The 16,733-nt window shown below is 40.2% G+C and overlaps 1 protein-coding gene across 1 annotated transcript in view; it reads left to right on the top strand.

Moving 5' to 3' along the window:
* The first annotated feature begins 12,848 nt into the window (after positions 1-12,848).
* Positions 12,849-16,733, top strand: part of LOC124778694 — a 100,958-nt gene continuing 97,073 nt past the window's right edge. Inside the window, exon 1 of the mRNA XM_047253661.1 lies at positions 12,849-12,868. Coding sequence (XP_047109617.1) covers positions 12,849-12,868 — 20 coding nt within the window. The remainder of the gene's footprint in view (positions 12,869-16,733) is intronic.

Raw genomic sequence — 16,733 nt, 5'->3', positions numbered from 1 at the left:
TTTATAGACGCTTCACCTTTTCCGATTTTTAGTGCAACCTAGTAAGATGCTGACTGCCATGAGCTAAGAAAGCGATCGTTGTGAGATAACGCCTGATAGGCGTGCAACACACCTAACGTACAGGTAATGCGGGTACGATCTTATCTGATCGAAGCTACTAGGAAAGCTACCGTAGTCATCGCTTACTTACGATAGTGTACGGTAGCCTATGATGGTTTTACAACTCTAGTCCTCACATTAGTTTAAAGACCTCTTTCAGTGCAACTTATAAAACAATACTTGCTCTCTCGTGTACACCACGTTCAGGTTGAATGACAACATTTTGGCCAGGTAACTGTAACAGCAAACCACAGAGGTAGTGACATGTACCATCCTTCTCTAGTTTCCTACTTAACTGAAAATATTTCAGTCTTGTGATGTAATTAATGATTTGTTTGTCATCAGTCTTCTGAGTGGTTCAATGAGCAACCCCTAACCCAACGTTGTGGGTAAGCCCCAACGGCAGCTACGCCGGAGAAGGAGGGCTTTGGTACGGCGGATGTTTTTGGCGGAAGGGGCTACGGATCCGGAGTACCACAGGCGACAGTAGGGTTCAACCTGAAGAAGTCGGCAACTCCTGCAACCCACTCAACTCCACACGTAGTGACCCACCACTCTTGTGGAAACAATTGTTTGGGTCGAGAGAAAGCCACGAACGCTGGGCAAGTTCGTGGTTTTTAAATATGTCCCAGGCGATGCACTCCACCAGCACCTGCAAAACGTTCAGATAGCAACACGGAGAGCCGCCCGCCTCAAGCTGGGCAGCCCCCAGTCAGTAAGGTACTACTCTACCTCCTCCTTGCGGATCTATGGGTGTATAGCGCCGCAAGCATCTCGCAGTCCTTGATACAAGATGGGTCACTGAGGCACCTGGAAAAAACAACGATAAAGTAGCTCACATGAACAAAACCAACAATTCAATAAAATGATTTGCGACCTGGAATGTCGGAACTATGTAACCCAAACATGATCCTACAGATGTTGCCACTGTTGTCAGAAAAACAGCCATAATCGACAGAGAACTGCTGTGTCTTCACATTGATGTGGCTGCACTACACGAAAATCGTCTCTCAGGCAGCCTGCGTGAAGATAATTACACCTTTTTCTGGAAAGGGAGGGAAATTGGAGAAAGACGTGAGCATGGAGATGGATTCGCTGTACAAAAGAGTCTTCTTAGCTTCTGAGAGCAACCAAAATCTATTTCTGAACGGTTAACAACTTTGAGATTAAGGACAACATCGGTACAGCAATCCTAAGACACGCATAAATAAGAGATTTTACATGTTAAGCAGCTTCCACAGTGCGATACTTTGACAAGTACACCGATACCCCACATTAAACAATAAGCACACTGTGATATTTTAACCTTTAACATATGTTAAACAAGTATCACACTGAGCAAATATTCTCTTGCTATGTACCAAGACTATGAATCAGCGTAAGAAATTTATACCTTTATTATTAGTAGATTAAACACAATTATGTTACTACGAAGATTCCTTAGAGGAATCAGACTGTATAAGATTATAATACATATTCCTTGAAAGAATCAGACACTATAAGATCATATTACACATGTAAATAACGCAGGAAATCAGGATAGGAAAGTTTCTACAAATAAGACTGCAAATAGCTTCCTGCACTTCTGCTGCTACCAGCACCCTTGGGGATAGCGTCAGAATGGTAGAAGTAAGCACTTTATTTAAAACAAGCACAGAAAAAATACCTACTGTGATCAGCTCCTTCTGTGCACGGTGCCTCTGTGCTGCGCAACCACACTGGACTGCTCCACACACCACACTACGCGTCTCTTAGTCCCCAGTACAGCGAGCGAGACTTCCCCTCCCCTCAGAATAAGGTAATCCTGTGTCCGCACAAACGCCAAGCACCCAGGAGGCCACGCGTGCCACTGGTAACTGCATGTAGCATCTACATCTATCCGCATCTACATCTACTTGTACGTGATTACTCTGCTATTCACAGTAAAGTGTCTGGCAGAGGGTTTAATGAACCACCTTCAAGCTGTCTCTCTACCGTTCCACTGTCGAAAGGCGAGCGGGAAAAACGAGCACTTAAATTTTTCTGTGCGAGCCCTGATTTCTCTTATTTTATCGTGATGATCATTTATCCCTATATAGGTGGATGCCAACACAATGTATTCGCAATCAGGGGAGAAAACTGGCAATTGAAATTTCATGAGAAGACTCTGTCGCAACGAAGAACGCCTTTGTTTTAATGATTGCCACTCCAATTCACGTATCATGTCTGTGGCACTATCTCCCCTATTTCGCTATAGTACAAAACGAGCCACCCTTCTTTGTACTTTTTCGACGTCATCCTTCAGTCCCACCTGATGCGAGGCCCACACTGCACAGCAATACTCCAGAACAGGACGGACAAGCGTGGTGTAAGCAGTATCTTTAGTAGTCCTGTTGCATCTTCTAAGCGTCCTGCCAATGAATCATAGTCTTTGGTTTGCTCTACCCACAACATTATCTATGTGATCGTTCCAATTTATGTTATTTCTAATTGAAATCCCTAAGTATTTAGTTGAATTTACAGCCTTCAGATTTGTGTGACTTATTGCGTAATCGAAATTTAGCGGATTTCTTTTAGTACTGATGTGAATAACTCCACACTTTTCTTTATTTAGGGCCAATTTCCACTTTTCGCACCATACAGATATCTTATCTAAATCATTTTGCAATTCGGTTTGGTCATCTGGTGACTCTACGAGACGGTAAATGACTGCTTCATCTGCAAACAATCTAAGACTGTAAGGGGCTGAAACTGCGTGCATATTACATTGCCCTCTCATTTCTTGCAAGAACAATTAACTAAGTGGCTGGTTCGTTTCTCCACAGTTGGAGCTCAACGACGCAACAGCTAATATCTAGCTGAATGTCAGCCGCAGTGCATGCAGTGTTCACACAAATTTCTCCTCTGCGTCGTACAGAGCGTTATGCGCCCCATTCTGCACTTGACGCCAGTTCAGAGCAGAGTGACCTCTAAAAAATTTCGGTCACCTGTTCCTCGTAGCAAAGCTGTCCCCCACATGGTTCCTTTCATACTCCATGTCATGGCTTTTTCCGACCAATAGAAGTGTTCCTCTTATTTTGTGGAAACTCTCTCTACCAATCACGTAAGCCCTACTATTAAACTGCATCTAAATCTCGGCACTTCACTCCTTCCTAGCTAGTTTCCGCCAATCGGACATTTTGTGCCCACTCCAGGTGCCTAAAAGTTACATGGATGCGGCATGAGGATACCACATGCTGTTCACATGATCAACTGCATCACCGGTTTATTCATATCCATTTGCAAGTTCCGAAATGCAGTTTTCTAAAGCTTCTTTCCATCCCACTCCAGTGGCCCGCTACTTGCTTTCCTGCATGAGTCTCCTGGTGCCCATTCGTTGATTCTCACTGTCGAACGCCCCCTAAAAGCTTTCCGTTGTACCGACCATGGTGTGCCCTTTGCGCCTGCTCATGCCTGTTTCCAAACAAAACGTATCCTCTAGCTGCTTGTTCCACATCTTGCTCACTGACATGCAGGTCGGTGTGTTAATACCATCGATTGAGTGTCATCCCTTTGTATTACATACTTATAGGCAAAGCTGCTCGTTTCCCGCCGAAATAAGTTAGGTGTCATATTCACCTCCCGTTACGATGTATAAAAACTCTCATGTAAGATGCGAAATTGACCTTCATTTAATCTGCCACCTTACAAGACGGATACTCAGATTGTCTCCTATGTCATTAATATAGATCAGGAACAATAGAGAGCCTGTAACACTTCCTTGGGGAACGCCAAATATTACCTCTGTTTTACTCGATGACTTTCCATCTATTACTATGAACTGTGACCTTTCTGACAGGAAATCACGAATCCTGTCACACGACTGAGGCGATGTCCCACAGGCATGCAGTATGGTTAGAAGACGCTTGTGAGGAACAGCATCGAAAGCCTTCTGTAAATCTAAAAATATGGAATGAATTTGACATCCATTGCCGATAGCACTGATTACTTCAAGAGTATAAAGAGCCAGTTGTTTTTCGCAAGAATGATATTTTTCAATCTGTGCTGTCTATGTGTCAATAAATCGTTTTCTTCAAGGTATTTCATAATATTCGAATATGGTATATGTTCCAAAACCCTACTGCCAATCGACTTTAGTGATTCAACAGATTACTCGTACTTCCCTTTCTGGTTGTTGGTGTGACTTGAGCAATTTTCCAGTCTTTAGGTACGGATCGTTCTGTGAGCAAATGGTTGTAAATAATTGCTAAATATGGAGCTATTGTATCAGCATACTCTGAAAGGAACCTGACTGGTATACATCTGGACCGGAGGCCTTGGCTTTATTAAGTGATTTAAGCTGCTTTGTTACACCAAGGATATCTGCTTCTATGTTTCTTATCTTGGCAGTAGTTCTTTATTGGAATTCAGGAATATTTACTTTGATTTCTTTAGTGAAGGAGTTTCGGAAAACCCTGTTTAATAACTCTGCTTTAGTGGCACTGTCATCAGTGACTTCACCATTATTATCGCGCAGTGAAGGTATTGATCGCGTCTTGTCACTGGTGTGCTTTATGTGTGACCAGAATCTCTTTGGGTCCTCTGCCGGATTTCTAGACGGAATTTAGTTGTGGAAATTATTAAAAGCATCTCGCAATAAAGTACGCGGTATATTTCTAACTTCTTAAAAACTTTCCCTGTCTTGGGGATTTTGCGTTCTTTTAAATTTGGCACACTTTTTTCGCTGCTTCTACAACAGCGATCTGACCCGTTTTGTGTACCATGGGGGATCAGTACCATCACTTATTAATTTATGTGGTATATATCTCTCAATTGCTGTCGATAGTTTCTCTTTGAAATCATTCCACATCTTTTTTACTCTTACATGATCAGAACGGAAGAAGTGAAGACTGTCTCTTAAAATGGCGTTAAGCACATTTTAATCAGCTTTTTTAAATAGATATATTTTGTGTTTCTTTTTGATGGTTTAGGTGTTACAGTATTCAGCCTAGCGGCAACTGCCTTGTGGTCGCTAATCCCTGTATTCGTCACGAAACTCGCTATTTGTGCAGGATTATTTGTTGCTAAAAGGTCAAATATGTTTCCGCAACCATGCACGCTTCGAGTGGGCTCATAAACTAATTGTTCAAAATAATTTTCTGAGAAAGCATTCAGTACAATTTCGGATGTCTTTTTATGCCTGCCTCCGGCTTGAAACGTATATAATTTTTCCAGCATACCAAGAGTAGACTGAAGTCACTACCGACTGTAATTGTATGAGTGGGGTACCTATTTGAAATCAGACTCAAGGTTTCTTTGAAACTGTTCAGTAAATATATCTTCTGATTCGGGGGATCGGTAAAACGATCCAGTTAATAGTTTAGTCCGATTGCCAGGTCCAACTTCTACCCATACTATTTCGCAGGAACTATCTACCTCAATTTCACTACAAGCAGATAGTGGGTTCAGGTCTTATGTGATACTTTTCCAGAAATGAGTCATTATTTTGCAACAAAGTTATAATGAATACCAGAGGACCACAATGCTCTATGGCAATTAGGGTCTTAAAAAATGCGTATATTATTGCATTGTAAAATACCATGCAGCTCTACCAGACAATTCTATGATTCATGTTAAGACTGTGTCAAATAGTTAGTTGCACAACACAGATTTTATACTTTTCACTAATAGTGTATCTCCTTGTCAATATAGCATTTTTTGTAATAACCTACCCTTTTATAATAACATTACTCTGCAGTAGGGTGTTCCGCATTGCAAATGACATCTGTATCATGGAAATGTGGGGATTACTTTCTGCACAACGGTCATGTGGAAAGGGGAGTCAGTGACAGTACGTTGCCCATTGCACTTTTTTTAAATGTTACAGTATTGGAATGCTACACCATTTTTACATTTCCATGCGATATTATACCCCACACAAATGACTGTATCAATAAATCAGCTGTGTAACACAAATTTTATATGTTTAATTAATAGTATAAACGTTTGACAATCCTCTTGTTTTCTTTGTACCTTTGTCAAATGGTTCAAATGGCTCTGAGCACTACGGGACTTAACATCTGAGGTCATCAGTCCCCTAGAACTTAGAACTACTTAAACCTAACTAACCTAAGGACATCACACACATCCATGCCCGAGGTAGGATTCGAACCGGCGACCGTAGCAGTCCCGCGGTTCCGGACTGAAGCGCCTAGAACCGCACGGCCACCGCGGCCGGCGTATCTTTGTCCCTAAATGACACAGTGTCAGCATAGTTATGATCGGATGTTGCTTATATGATCTAAGGGGTGGCCAGATACCCTTTCTGTCAATACTTCTTTACCCCCAGGAGGATATATGTGTACCCTGTCTATTTGTGAACAGTGTTATATATGTGAAAGGGGACGAAAATTTTCGAACTGTTTGTGGAACCCATTATTCACCACGTCCACTCTGGCTGGCACATCTTTATCGTTAATCTGCTGAGCAATTTCGATCCAGGTCTGGCGCATCTCTGCACCCCTGAAGTGGTGCTTCAAAACGCACAACTATCCGCGTGGGTAGTAAATCCTCTTCGCAATACAGCTTTTTTATTGTAAATTACTTTGTTTTAATAATCTTGCTTAGGGCGGTTCGTATTCGAAATAACATATGCATATATACATATGCATATATATACATATGCATATATACATAAAAACGGCGATTTCCCTGTACAACGGTCTTACGGAAGCTGGAGTGAAAACAATACATTTCCCATGACCGTTTTTCTTCAAAAAGGTTGAAACGTCCCCTTTGAACAATTATACATGACTGTGCTTAAACTGACACACAATATTTTTAGCGCAACGCAATCTGACTTTCAAAAATCCCTACAAAAGAATGGCCCTGACTAACATTAACCTATACGTTTCAAAAATCACTTACCTCACAAAAATATTCGTTACTCGAACTACTGCAATACAGCGAGCGCCACTACTGCCAGCTAAATAAAAGATTCAAACTACTGAAGGGACTAACTACTGATAGGCACAGTTAGAATAAGAAAGATTTTGCTAGAGAACAAACAATGTATTTACCTTAATATTGTTCAAAAGTCATATTATATATATCAGTTCATGACATCCAGTCTTACAAATGTACTGTCTCTGATGGACACACGTCCAGATCACGCGCTCTCAAAAATCCGCCATCTCACTTCCCCACATCCACCACTTCTGGCGGCTCACCTCCAACTGCGCAACGCTACACGCTGTTAACAGCCAACTGCCCAACACTACAATAGCAAATTCCAACAATGCAAACCAGCCACAGACTGCACACAGCACAGCCAGTGATTTTCATACAGAGCGCTACGTGGCGTTACCAATATAAAAACCTAAACAGCATACTTACAAGGTTACCAGGTTTCGTCTCTACCTAAAATCAGATTCGTAGCATCCACATCCCACCTTACGATATGAGGTGGACAGTATTTACATTATTTAACCCACTTCTTTGGTAATTGAGAGAGTGGGAAGAATGATTGTCGGTAAGCCCCCATATTTACTATATTCTCCTGTTGCGGTCATTTTGTGAGATGTGTGTGGGATATAATATAACAGTTATTTATGAGCAAGTCAATTACTTACACGTCTGCACTGAGGAAAATATGTTTCCCCAGCCTTAATATAGCAGTTATATGTAACACATATATCATCTGTGTTGAAGTCTATATTAACAAAATTCGTCTACACCAGGTCTTAAAACACCCTTTTTTAGTGCAATACTGCTGTTTGGTATTGCCACCCTTCCTCTACTTCCATCCTCCTGATTTTAAAACGCAGTTTGTTTGCGAGGAATAGCTGGTACTCCAGCAGAGCAATGGAAAAGGACGTGTAATATATATTTCCACATAGTTTACAGGCAAATAATTAAAAGCATAGACAGGCATTTCATAGTTCATAACAGTTACTCAGTGCTAATTGTCTGGAAAGTGTGCTTCTACACAGGTCAACATTTCTAGATAAATTTCTGGTCGACAGTATGTGTAGCTCTATCTATATGAAGATATAAATAGTGGTCAATCTTTCCAGATAAATTTCTGGTCTACAATATGCGTAGATCTATGTATATGAAATCTTTAATAGGGAACGGTTTAAGTTGGATAGTTCAGTTTTCATAAGACCTGTGGTATAACACTGTTTGTAGGAACCAATCCTAACTTGTAATTTCTAAATTTGACAGTACTGTGGAGATCACCGTTCTGGATTGACAAAAATATATTTCTCTAGCTTAATATGACATTTGTGTATAAGATAGTGTCACTTTCGCTGGAGTTTGCATATAATTTACACCACCATCTTTTTTGTTGTCATTTTATATTCTCAGACCGGCTTCCACAGAGTTAGTAACATAGTCCATTCCTTAGGTAGAAACTGTAGCTTCTGCTATGGTAATCAGCCAAGGAAGGTGTAACAACTTCCTAGACAGTCTTCCTCTTACACGCAGAAGTCATGGTTTGATATCGGGTAGTCACACATCCCATTTTGTAAAAAATCCCATCAAAGTTTTGTGTTATATTCTTTTCCATAAGGTGATAAACGTCTACTCAAAGCTAATGCTATACTCCAGGCACCTGATCTATTACGACATGCAGTTTAACGTCAGCCAACTCCACTTTGTATGACAAATCCATTGGTTTTTTTTAATCCCTCGAAATGGTTTCCAAGGCTTTCTTGTTATGTTTTTCCTGACATCCCTACTGCTAATGAAGTATTGCCCACACGTAAGGGATCTGGCAGTTTTGTCTTGACACAATGCGATTCTGATGAGAAACCTGCAATTCTCTGGGAATTATATTTTACTTGGAAAAACCAGGGAAATCTCGGAGAATTTCAGGAAGTTCATGAAATCTCGGGGAATTCTGTGTTTTTAACCTAGCACTAAAACTGGATTTTAATCAGTTTTATAAACCACAAATTTTAAAATACTTAATAATGTTAATTATAAGAAAATTATTCCACATAGATTATCAACTTTTAAAAACTGCAGTTAAACTACTGCTTACGACTGGTATATAGCTCAGCTGAGAGGAAATAAAAGTCATTATTGTGGTATGCTGCTCTCCTTCCCGCCCCCCCACCTTACTGCTCCTCACCACTAATTTATCAGGATCTTCTTGACACCATCTTTCTCCTCACACTTGGAATTCTGAGAGAATTTTTTCTCCAGCTTTCAGTAGCCACTCTGCCTCTGGAATGTCCCATCTTTCCACTATTGAAATATATATACGTGATGTCATCCTTTTGCTGTTTCTAATGCTCATTTTAATGCCCTACAGCTTCTACTATAAATTTCGTTTCTCTCTCCTCTCTCTCTCTCTTTCTCTGTCTGTCTAGACAGGCCTCAGAAGGCCCAACTGTACCAACGAACTGCTGTGTCATCCTCATCTGAAGGCATCGCTGGATGCGGATGCGGAGGGGCCTGTGGCCAGCACACAGTTGTTGTTAGCTTTCGTAACCGAAGTCATCAGCTTTCGTAACCGAAGCCACTACTTCCCGATCAAGCAGCTTCCGAATTGGCCCAATAAGGGCTGAAGGCATCCCGCTTGTTAACAGCGCTTAGCATACCTGAAGAGTCACCCATCCAGGTGCTAGCCAAGGCCAACAGCACTTAACCTCGAAGATCTAATGGGGATCAGTGCTACCACTGTGACAAGGTCATTCCCATAAATTATGATTACTGCCTCTATATGATGCTTCCTTTCTAGATGTGTATGTTGTGTCATCTCTCTCCTATATTTAGTGCTTATATTAACATTCTGTGCTTATGCCGCAAATTACGTTTTCTTCCTGTGTATAATTATTTTCTTTTCCTAAATATTACAGTAAATCAGTGTACCCAAAAAATTATGACTGGTATGTTACTGATGTTTCGTGTGGGAACAGAATCAGATATTTCTCCTCTGTAGTGCTATTCCCATACTACGGAGCACTCGTTAACAGATCAGGCAGACCTAAATGTTTTGCCAATAGCTCTCTGAGAGGAATAAAATGGCATCTTTTTAATCCTGCAGAAAGCTGTGCATTTGACAAATGGTCCTATTGTCTGTCGGTACAATGTTTTAGCATTAAAACCCCGATTCCCTAACGTTGAAAATTTTTTTGGAGAGGTGTTGGGATTATGATGTTATCATATTAAGAACTGATATATCTAAATGTTAACAGTGTCTATACAGAATGCCAGATGTGTGGTGCCCCACTTTAACAAAGAAAAGAGCCTGATCCTTTGCGTGAGTATACAATCATATTTCATTTTTGCTAACCCCACCAGAGGATCTCTAATGCAATCCAAACTACTCAGAATATAACAGACACATACTTATCTTCTACGAGTACTATATTTTTCCTAGTTTTTCCACATTTTCCATATCATAGCAGCGCAGAGTACTAACTGCCAAAGCCAACTTTTATATGCACTAAAACCCATATAGGTTGTGGCGGAGTTAGAGTGCTGACTTTAGCTATCTTAAATACAGTTTCATGTGTAATAATTCTTACAAAATCTACTTCCATGCTAACCTAATAATCACGGCATCTATTTGTACCTTTCTGTATGTTGGGTAAACATATTTGTCCAACTATGGGCGTCAAAGCCTCTAAAGATACAACATTGTTTCTCAAACATTATTTCCATCTGACACATACATCTGAAAGATGGCAATAATGTTGACGGAACTAACTTTATCCTATCGTAAATACATAGTCCAACTACGCTATTTTTGTGTGTGCGTGTATTGTTGTCTTTCAGGGGTGCCTAGGTTCAGTCCCAGCTGATGGATCTTTCCAAACACTTCCTGATGCTATCCTCAGATATAATGTGAGGGAGTCCACCTTTGGACACTTCCCTGGAAATAACACAGGTGGATCCACATCCAGCCATTATCCCAGATACAATGCAGATGGATCCACCACCAACCCTCATCCCAAACCTACCCTCTGTGAGAAACAGACACACACAAATAGCGCAGTTGGGCTGTATGTTTACAGTAGTATAAAGTTATACATAGAAGCTTTGCTAGCAGCAGTTGATTAGTATCCCAAACATTACTTCCATGTGTTATGTACATCTTGTATCTTTTAAGCCAAAGTTGGACCGTATCTGAAACATCAACATTTGGGAAAGCACAAATGGTTGTCATCGTTGTTAGGTGATCTTGGAGTAAGATTTTCTCATAATCAGTACAAATAAGGCTGTAGTTAAGATAGCTAAAGCCAGTATCCCTCCTCTACCACAAACTATGTGTGTTTTAGTGTATGTAAGGGTCAGCTTTAGCAGTTAGCATTGTGTATTGATGGAAGATTTGATGGGTTATCTTTTGGAAGAAGAGGCATCAGTAGTCTTGCAGACAGTTTGTAAATTATCTCCTGCTTCGTGGAGGAATATACACAAAATATGTAAAAACATACGCAAAAGCGCAGAAAGTATTGAAAAATATGAAAAATATTGCAAAATATTGGAAATATATGGAAAAATCCACGTAGGAAATGGGAATGCAGGACATCTGAATTTATTGTAAATACAAATCGATGTACTTGCAGCAAAATGATAGTTTCAAGGTTCTTTGCTATGTATATTTTAGTTCACATGATACTTCAGACAAAGAAGATAGTAGATGGTTTGGATATTCTGTATAGTTTTCGTTGTCTTAGAAATCCTATTGTGGATTTAGCAAAAATAAAGCATAGAGCTGTTTTTTACTACAGTGAGACACCACACAATTGACATTCTATATAGAGACTGGTAATACCAAGATAAGTCATTCCTTAATATGATTACATCATGATCTTAACACTTTCTTTGAAAAAACCGGTCAACATAAAGCAATCATAATTTAACGCTAAAACGTTGTATTTAGAGACAATGGCACTGTTTGTGGAATGGACGGTCTTCCACAGGGCTAAAAATATGCCATTTGAATCCTGTCAAAGTGATAGTGATAGAATATCAGGGTCAATATCATCTTTTAACAAGTTCTGCGCAATGTGGGAACAGTACACCTAAGACAGCCAAAATCAGTAGCATGGAAGTTGAGGGTGCATATTCCATAGGTGATTGTAGCTTTAATGGAACATTAGCGGTGGGAGGCACTACCACAACGCAATACTCGACTGAAGTAATGGGCATAGCGTAGACAATCTTCGTTAACACAGACTGCCGCACAGACCGACATAAATATTATATGTAAGTGCTATGTTAAACCTGAGCCTTGTTGAAGTGGTATACAATGCATCAAAATTCTGTATCGAGATAGATAATACACAAAGGAACCAATGTGTCGAGCGGACTTTAACCATTTCCTATTAAAAACCTTGTTCTGCAGTTTGACTGTTGGCGGTAATAAGGACACACAAAAGTTGACTGCTGTAGAATTACGCGTTGCAGACGCTGAAGACCTTTAAACTATATGTAGATTGTTAACACAGTCTCCAGCAAAAATTATACAATTATTATACAGAACTACTGTTACGTATTTTTCATATTAGCGAGCAGTGTTTACAATATACCTCCTGCTGTATGCTACTGTTGTGGTAGCAACTGGTAAGCAATCATTCATTCGTTTGCTAAAGCGCTAGAAACTCTAGTTCTACACACAAAAATGTAGGGAAGAAAGAGGCTGGCATACATCCAAGGAGATAAATTTTCTGTCACCCGATAGTTATTTAACGTGGAAAACGATTACACAAACTCATAAACTTGGTCTACGCGCCTAAAACGATGTGTTCTGGGACGTTTACTACAGATGGAGCATGAGTGAGAGCTGTGATAGGTAAGGATGGCGATATAAACCGGCTGTGTCCTTCTCTAAGAAGCCTATCATTCTGGTAAGAATCTAATACCCCACAGCAATACGCTACACGGGGACAGGGAATTTCGTGGTTTGATACATCTTCTAAGCGTTTCGCAGTCTTTGGTTTGCTCTTCCACATGATATAGACGCTGTTCTACAGGAGATGGTAGCACATCATGCAACATTTATCTAATCTTATACGAGGGTTGGAACTTTAATAGCCGCAACTATTTGTTTACAGTTCGTACAAAAAAGATACGTGTTTCAAAGTTTTACTGACCTTCAAAGAAGTCACCAGCATTGTGTACAACCCGTTGTCAGCGATGTGTAAGTCGTAGAATACTCTTAGCAGTGCCAGTTGCGTTGACAGTTCGAGCGGCGCGGTCTACAGCCCGACGAATTTGGAGCAGTTCTGAAGTGAATGCCGTGAAGTATTTCCTTCTGTTTATAAATCGAGTTGAACTTACGAGGGCTGAAGTCAGGGGAGTGCCGTAGGTGGTATAGCACGTAGCAGCCCCATCAGTCAAACAAATCGGTAACAGCTTGCACTGTACGTGCTTGAGCATCGTGTTGCAAAATGATGGTCAGGTCCTGCAGAAAGTGTCAGCACTTCTGCCTCTGAGCTGGTCGTAGGTTGTGTTCCAAAAACGAACATGAACATGATGAACACTGTGAGCAATGTAAGTTTAATTAAAATAAATGATGGAGATTACTATAAAAATGCTTTAATGGAATGTATAAAATCTGTATTGCGCAACTTACAAGAGGACCCTCCATACTGTAAATCACGGATTTTGATGCTCTTCAAACATGTTGTAGAGGCACTTACCCTGAGTACCTGGCTATCCGGTATTTTCTCGACGGGCCTTGGTTTTTGAGAAAATCGATTTTGAAGTTTATTACATGCTCTGTATACCCGTAACTTTACGTGTATTCCGAGCAAGTCAGCGTAGCACTACCGCGCTGGAGGTACCATGTTCGAAACGTGCTCGTGGACATTTTTTTTCAAAATCGACCGAATTTTTCAGTTTTATTTCCAAGAATATCGACAAACAGTGTAAGAGGTGCGAAATTATAAAGATATATTGAGTTATTAATTCTTTCTGTCATACAATATTACAAAATCTTATTTTTCATCGTCCACATTGCTTAATGTACCCGAACGATATTGTGGGTGATGCTTATCACAGAAACAACCGAAGAACAAATTTTCGCAGCACCACATGCATTTTATGAAAGCAACCGTCTTGCAGGCGCACTGTTTCTTCATGAGCGACGCCGGGAAACACAATTCTTTTGCAAACAAAAAGATTTCTCTTTCATCCGCTAATTTCGATGCGAACCATGCGTATCTAATCCTGCTTTCAAAATTAGGAGCACTGAATTGATGTAGGACTATCGAATGTAATTTTATCGATTCTCCCCTAGAAGCGATTACTCTATTGTCTTTCATCAAGTCGGGAGCATTCTGAATAATTTTCGTGAAGATTTTCACCTGTCGGTAAAAACAAACACCGCAGGACTGGCAGTAAGGAGTGCGCTTTGGTGAGACCACTTTTAGGGTGCAGGTGCTCGCTTTCCTTCCATCAGTGAATAGATGATCGTATAAAGTTGAACCGGTTTGCCCTCTCCACGAATCGAAAATGTACAAAAACATTTTCTGTCCCACGTACGGAAGAACTACAGAACGCAAAAATTCTTCGTACACCAATTTCGTGAACTTCCCGGATTTCGTGCAGGACACGACTACATTTCTGTATTTCCCAGTTAATTCATCTACTAGTTTTTGAATGTTAGGAGCAAATTTTCCGGACGGTTCTTGCACGCATAAAAAAAACATGTGGGAGCAGGATTCGAACACGGTACTTCCAGTACGGTAGCCGTGAACCTGGACAGCTGCGCTACGCTGAATTGCTCGGAACATGTGAAATGTTTCGGGTATACAAAGCGCGTAATGAACATCAAAATCGATTTTCTCAAAAACCAAGGCCCGTCGCTAAAACCCGTGTAGCCAGGTACTCAGGGTAAGTGCCTCTACAACATATTTGAAGAGTATCAAAATCCGTGATTTACAGTATGGAGGGTCCCCTTGTTAGATTTTTCAGGACTCTGTAAAATTCTTCTTACTCTCTTTGACTACGCGTATTTGATATTATGAAAATTAGAAGCTTATCGCTAGTGACGTAATGGATTTCACTGCGAATTTCCTTTCGGCCTTTTTACACTATACGGCAGTTAAGGGGGCCCCAGAAAGCCCTATCGTCTCAATGTTAAAGTAGCGCTTATAAATTGCATGTTTTCTCAGAAAGTATTTGGGCTAGGAAATTGAAGTTCTTACAGGTTATTATTTGGAGTATTGACTACAACTTATCACAGGATTATTTAAAATTTTGAGCTCAGTTGTTAGAGGTTAATTTTTTTCTATTGTAACGAAAATTCACTACTTTTTGTGCCACTTTTTGTTTATAAATTCAACAATGTACAGGTTTTTGGAAAAAGGCTGTGTTAAATTACGCAGAAGGGACTTTGTAACATTAGCGGAAAATTTGAAACAAATTGGTTTTGTAGATCCTGAGAAAACATATTGTTTGTATGAAAAAACAAAACTTTTGGGAATCGAGCAATAAAGTTTGGATTACCTTTTTAATGCATTCCAGGTCCATAGGATAGGTTATGTTCATCTTCTGCAAACTCCTCCTCCACATTCCTCTTTGTCCTTCTCCTGTTAACTCTGGCTTGTACTTCTAGGCTGTTTACAGCCCTGCCAACAGTCCGAAGATGTTCCTTGTATAAAGCAAGCATCGTTCGTACCATGCTGAAACCTATCTTCATTCCCGTATTTCAAAATACTTTACACCTTAGTTGAAAGTAGCAACAGCATCATACACGCCACACTGAAATGTTTCTATTCCAACAAACACAATCTTAGGGAGTCTTGATCATATAACACTATTTACACTTTCATTGGGCTTTTGAGTTTTTCCCAGAACACACTTTTTCAGGTGCCGCTACCTCTCTGAAAATAGGTTTTCTCACCTCCATTAACGCATCACGCAGACTATGTTTATGAGTGTACACTTCACCAGATAGCGATCCCTTATTGCACTTATATCAACTGTTTTCTCCTATGGGACACAAGTAATGATGGGAACTTTCATCGGTTGAAAAATTATAAAGAAAAAAGAGCCCAGTCTTCCTCATTTCATAGACACTGTGAAATATACTAGCAACACCAGCCGCTTCCAATCCACTACTTCCACTATAGTTAGCTGTGCAGTTATTTTCGTGTTTACCTTTATTTTTTGTGGACACAATAGTTAAATATTACAGCCACATCTAAAATTTTCCCTCTATACATACTTGGGGCACATGCTACACCATGAAGAGATGTTTGTCCCCGTTTATGTCAGGTACCATCGAATGCTGCAGTCAAGTCTCTGTTACCACTGTTTTCTATTACTGCCTCTTCCACAGCTTTCTTCATACATTTTATACAGACATCTTCTACTTAGGATATTACTAATCTATTATATTTCGTAAACATGGTTTGGGGAATTGGAACATTCATCATGCCAAAGAAAACTGCACCTGCAGTAGCAACCTTACCAACTGTACACAAGGCGTAAGGAAATCTAATGATGCGTTTATAGATTTTGGTACCATTTTCTTAATTTGGAGTTACTGCAGAACTGTACCAAAAAGTGGCCATGAATGAACACTTACCACATCTCAGTTCCATTTCACTGGCATGTCCTACGCGATTTTTTATACAGAGTTGCAGACCGACTTCACTACACTGAATACATCTTACACAGATTGAAAAAGTTCCGTTGAAAACTGACAT

The sequence above is a fragment of the Schistocerca piceifrons genome, chromosome 1 (assembly GCF_021461385.2).
Source record: "Schistocerca piceifrons isolate TAMUIC-IGC-003096 chromosome 1, iqSchPice1.1, whole genome shotgun sequence".
In the NCBI taxonomy this organism is placed as follows: Eukaryota; Metazoa; Arthropoda; class Insecta; order Orthoptera; family Acrididae; genus Schistocerca; species Schistocerca piceifrons.
Note: the sequence above shows the minus strand (reverse complement) of the source record. Positions and strands in the feature narration are given on the sequence as shown.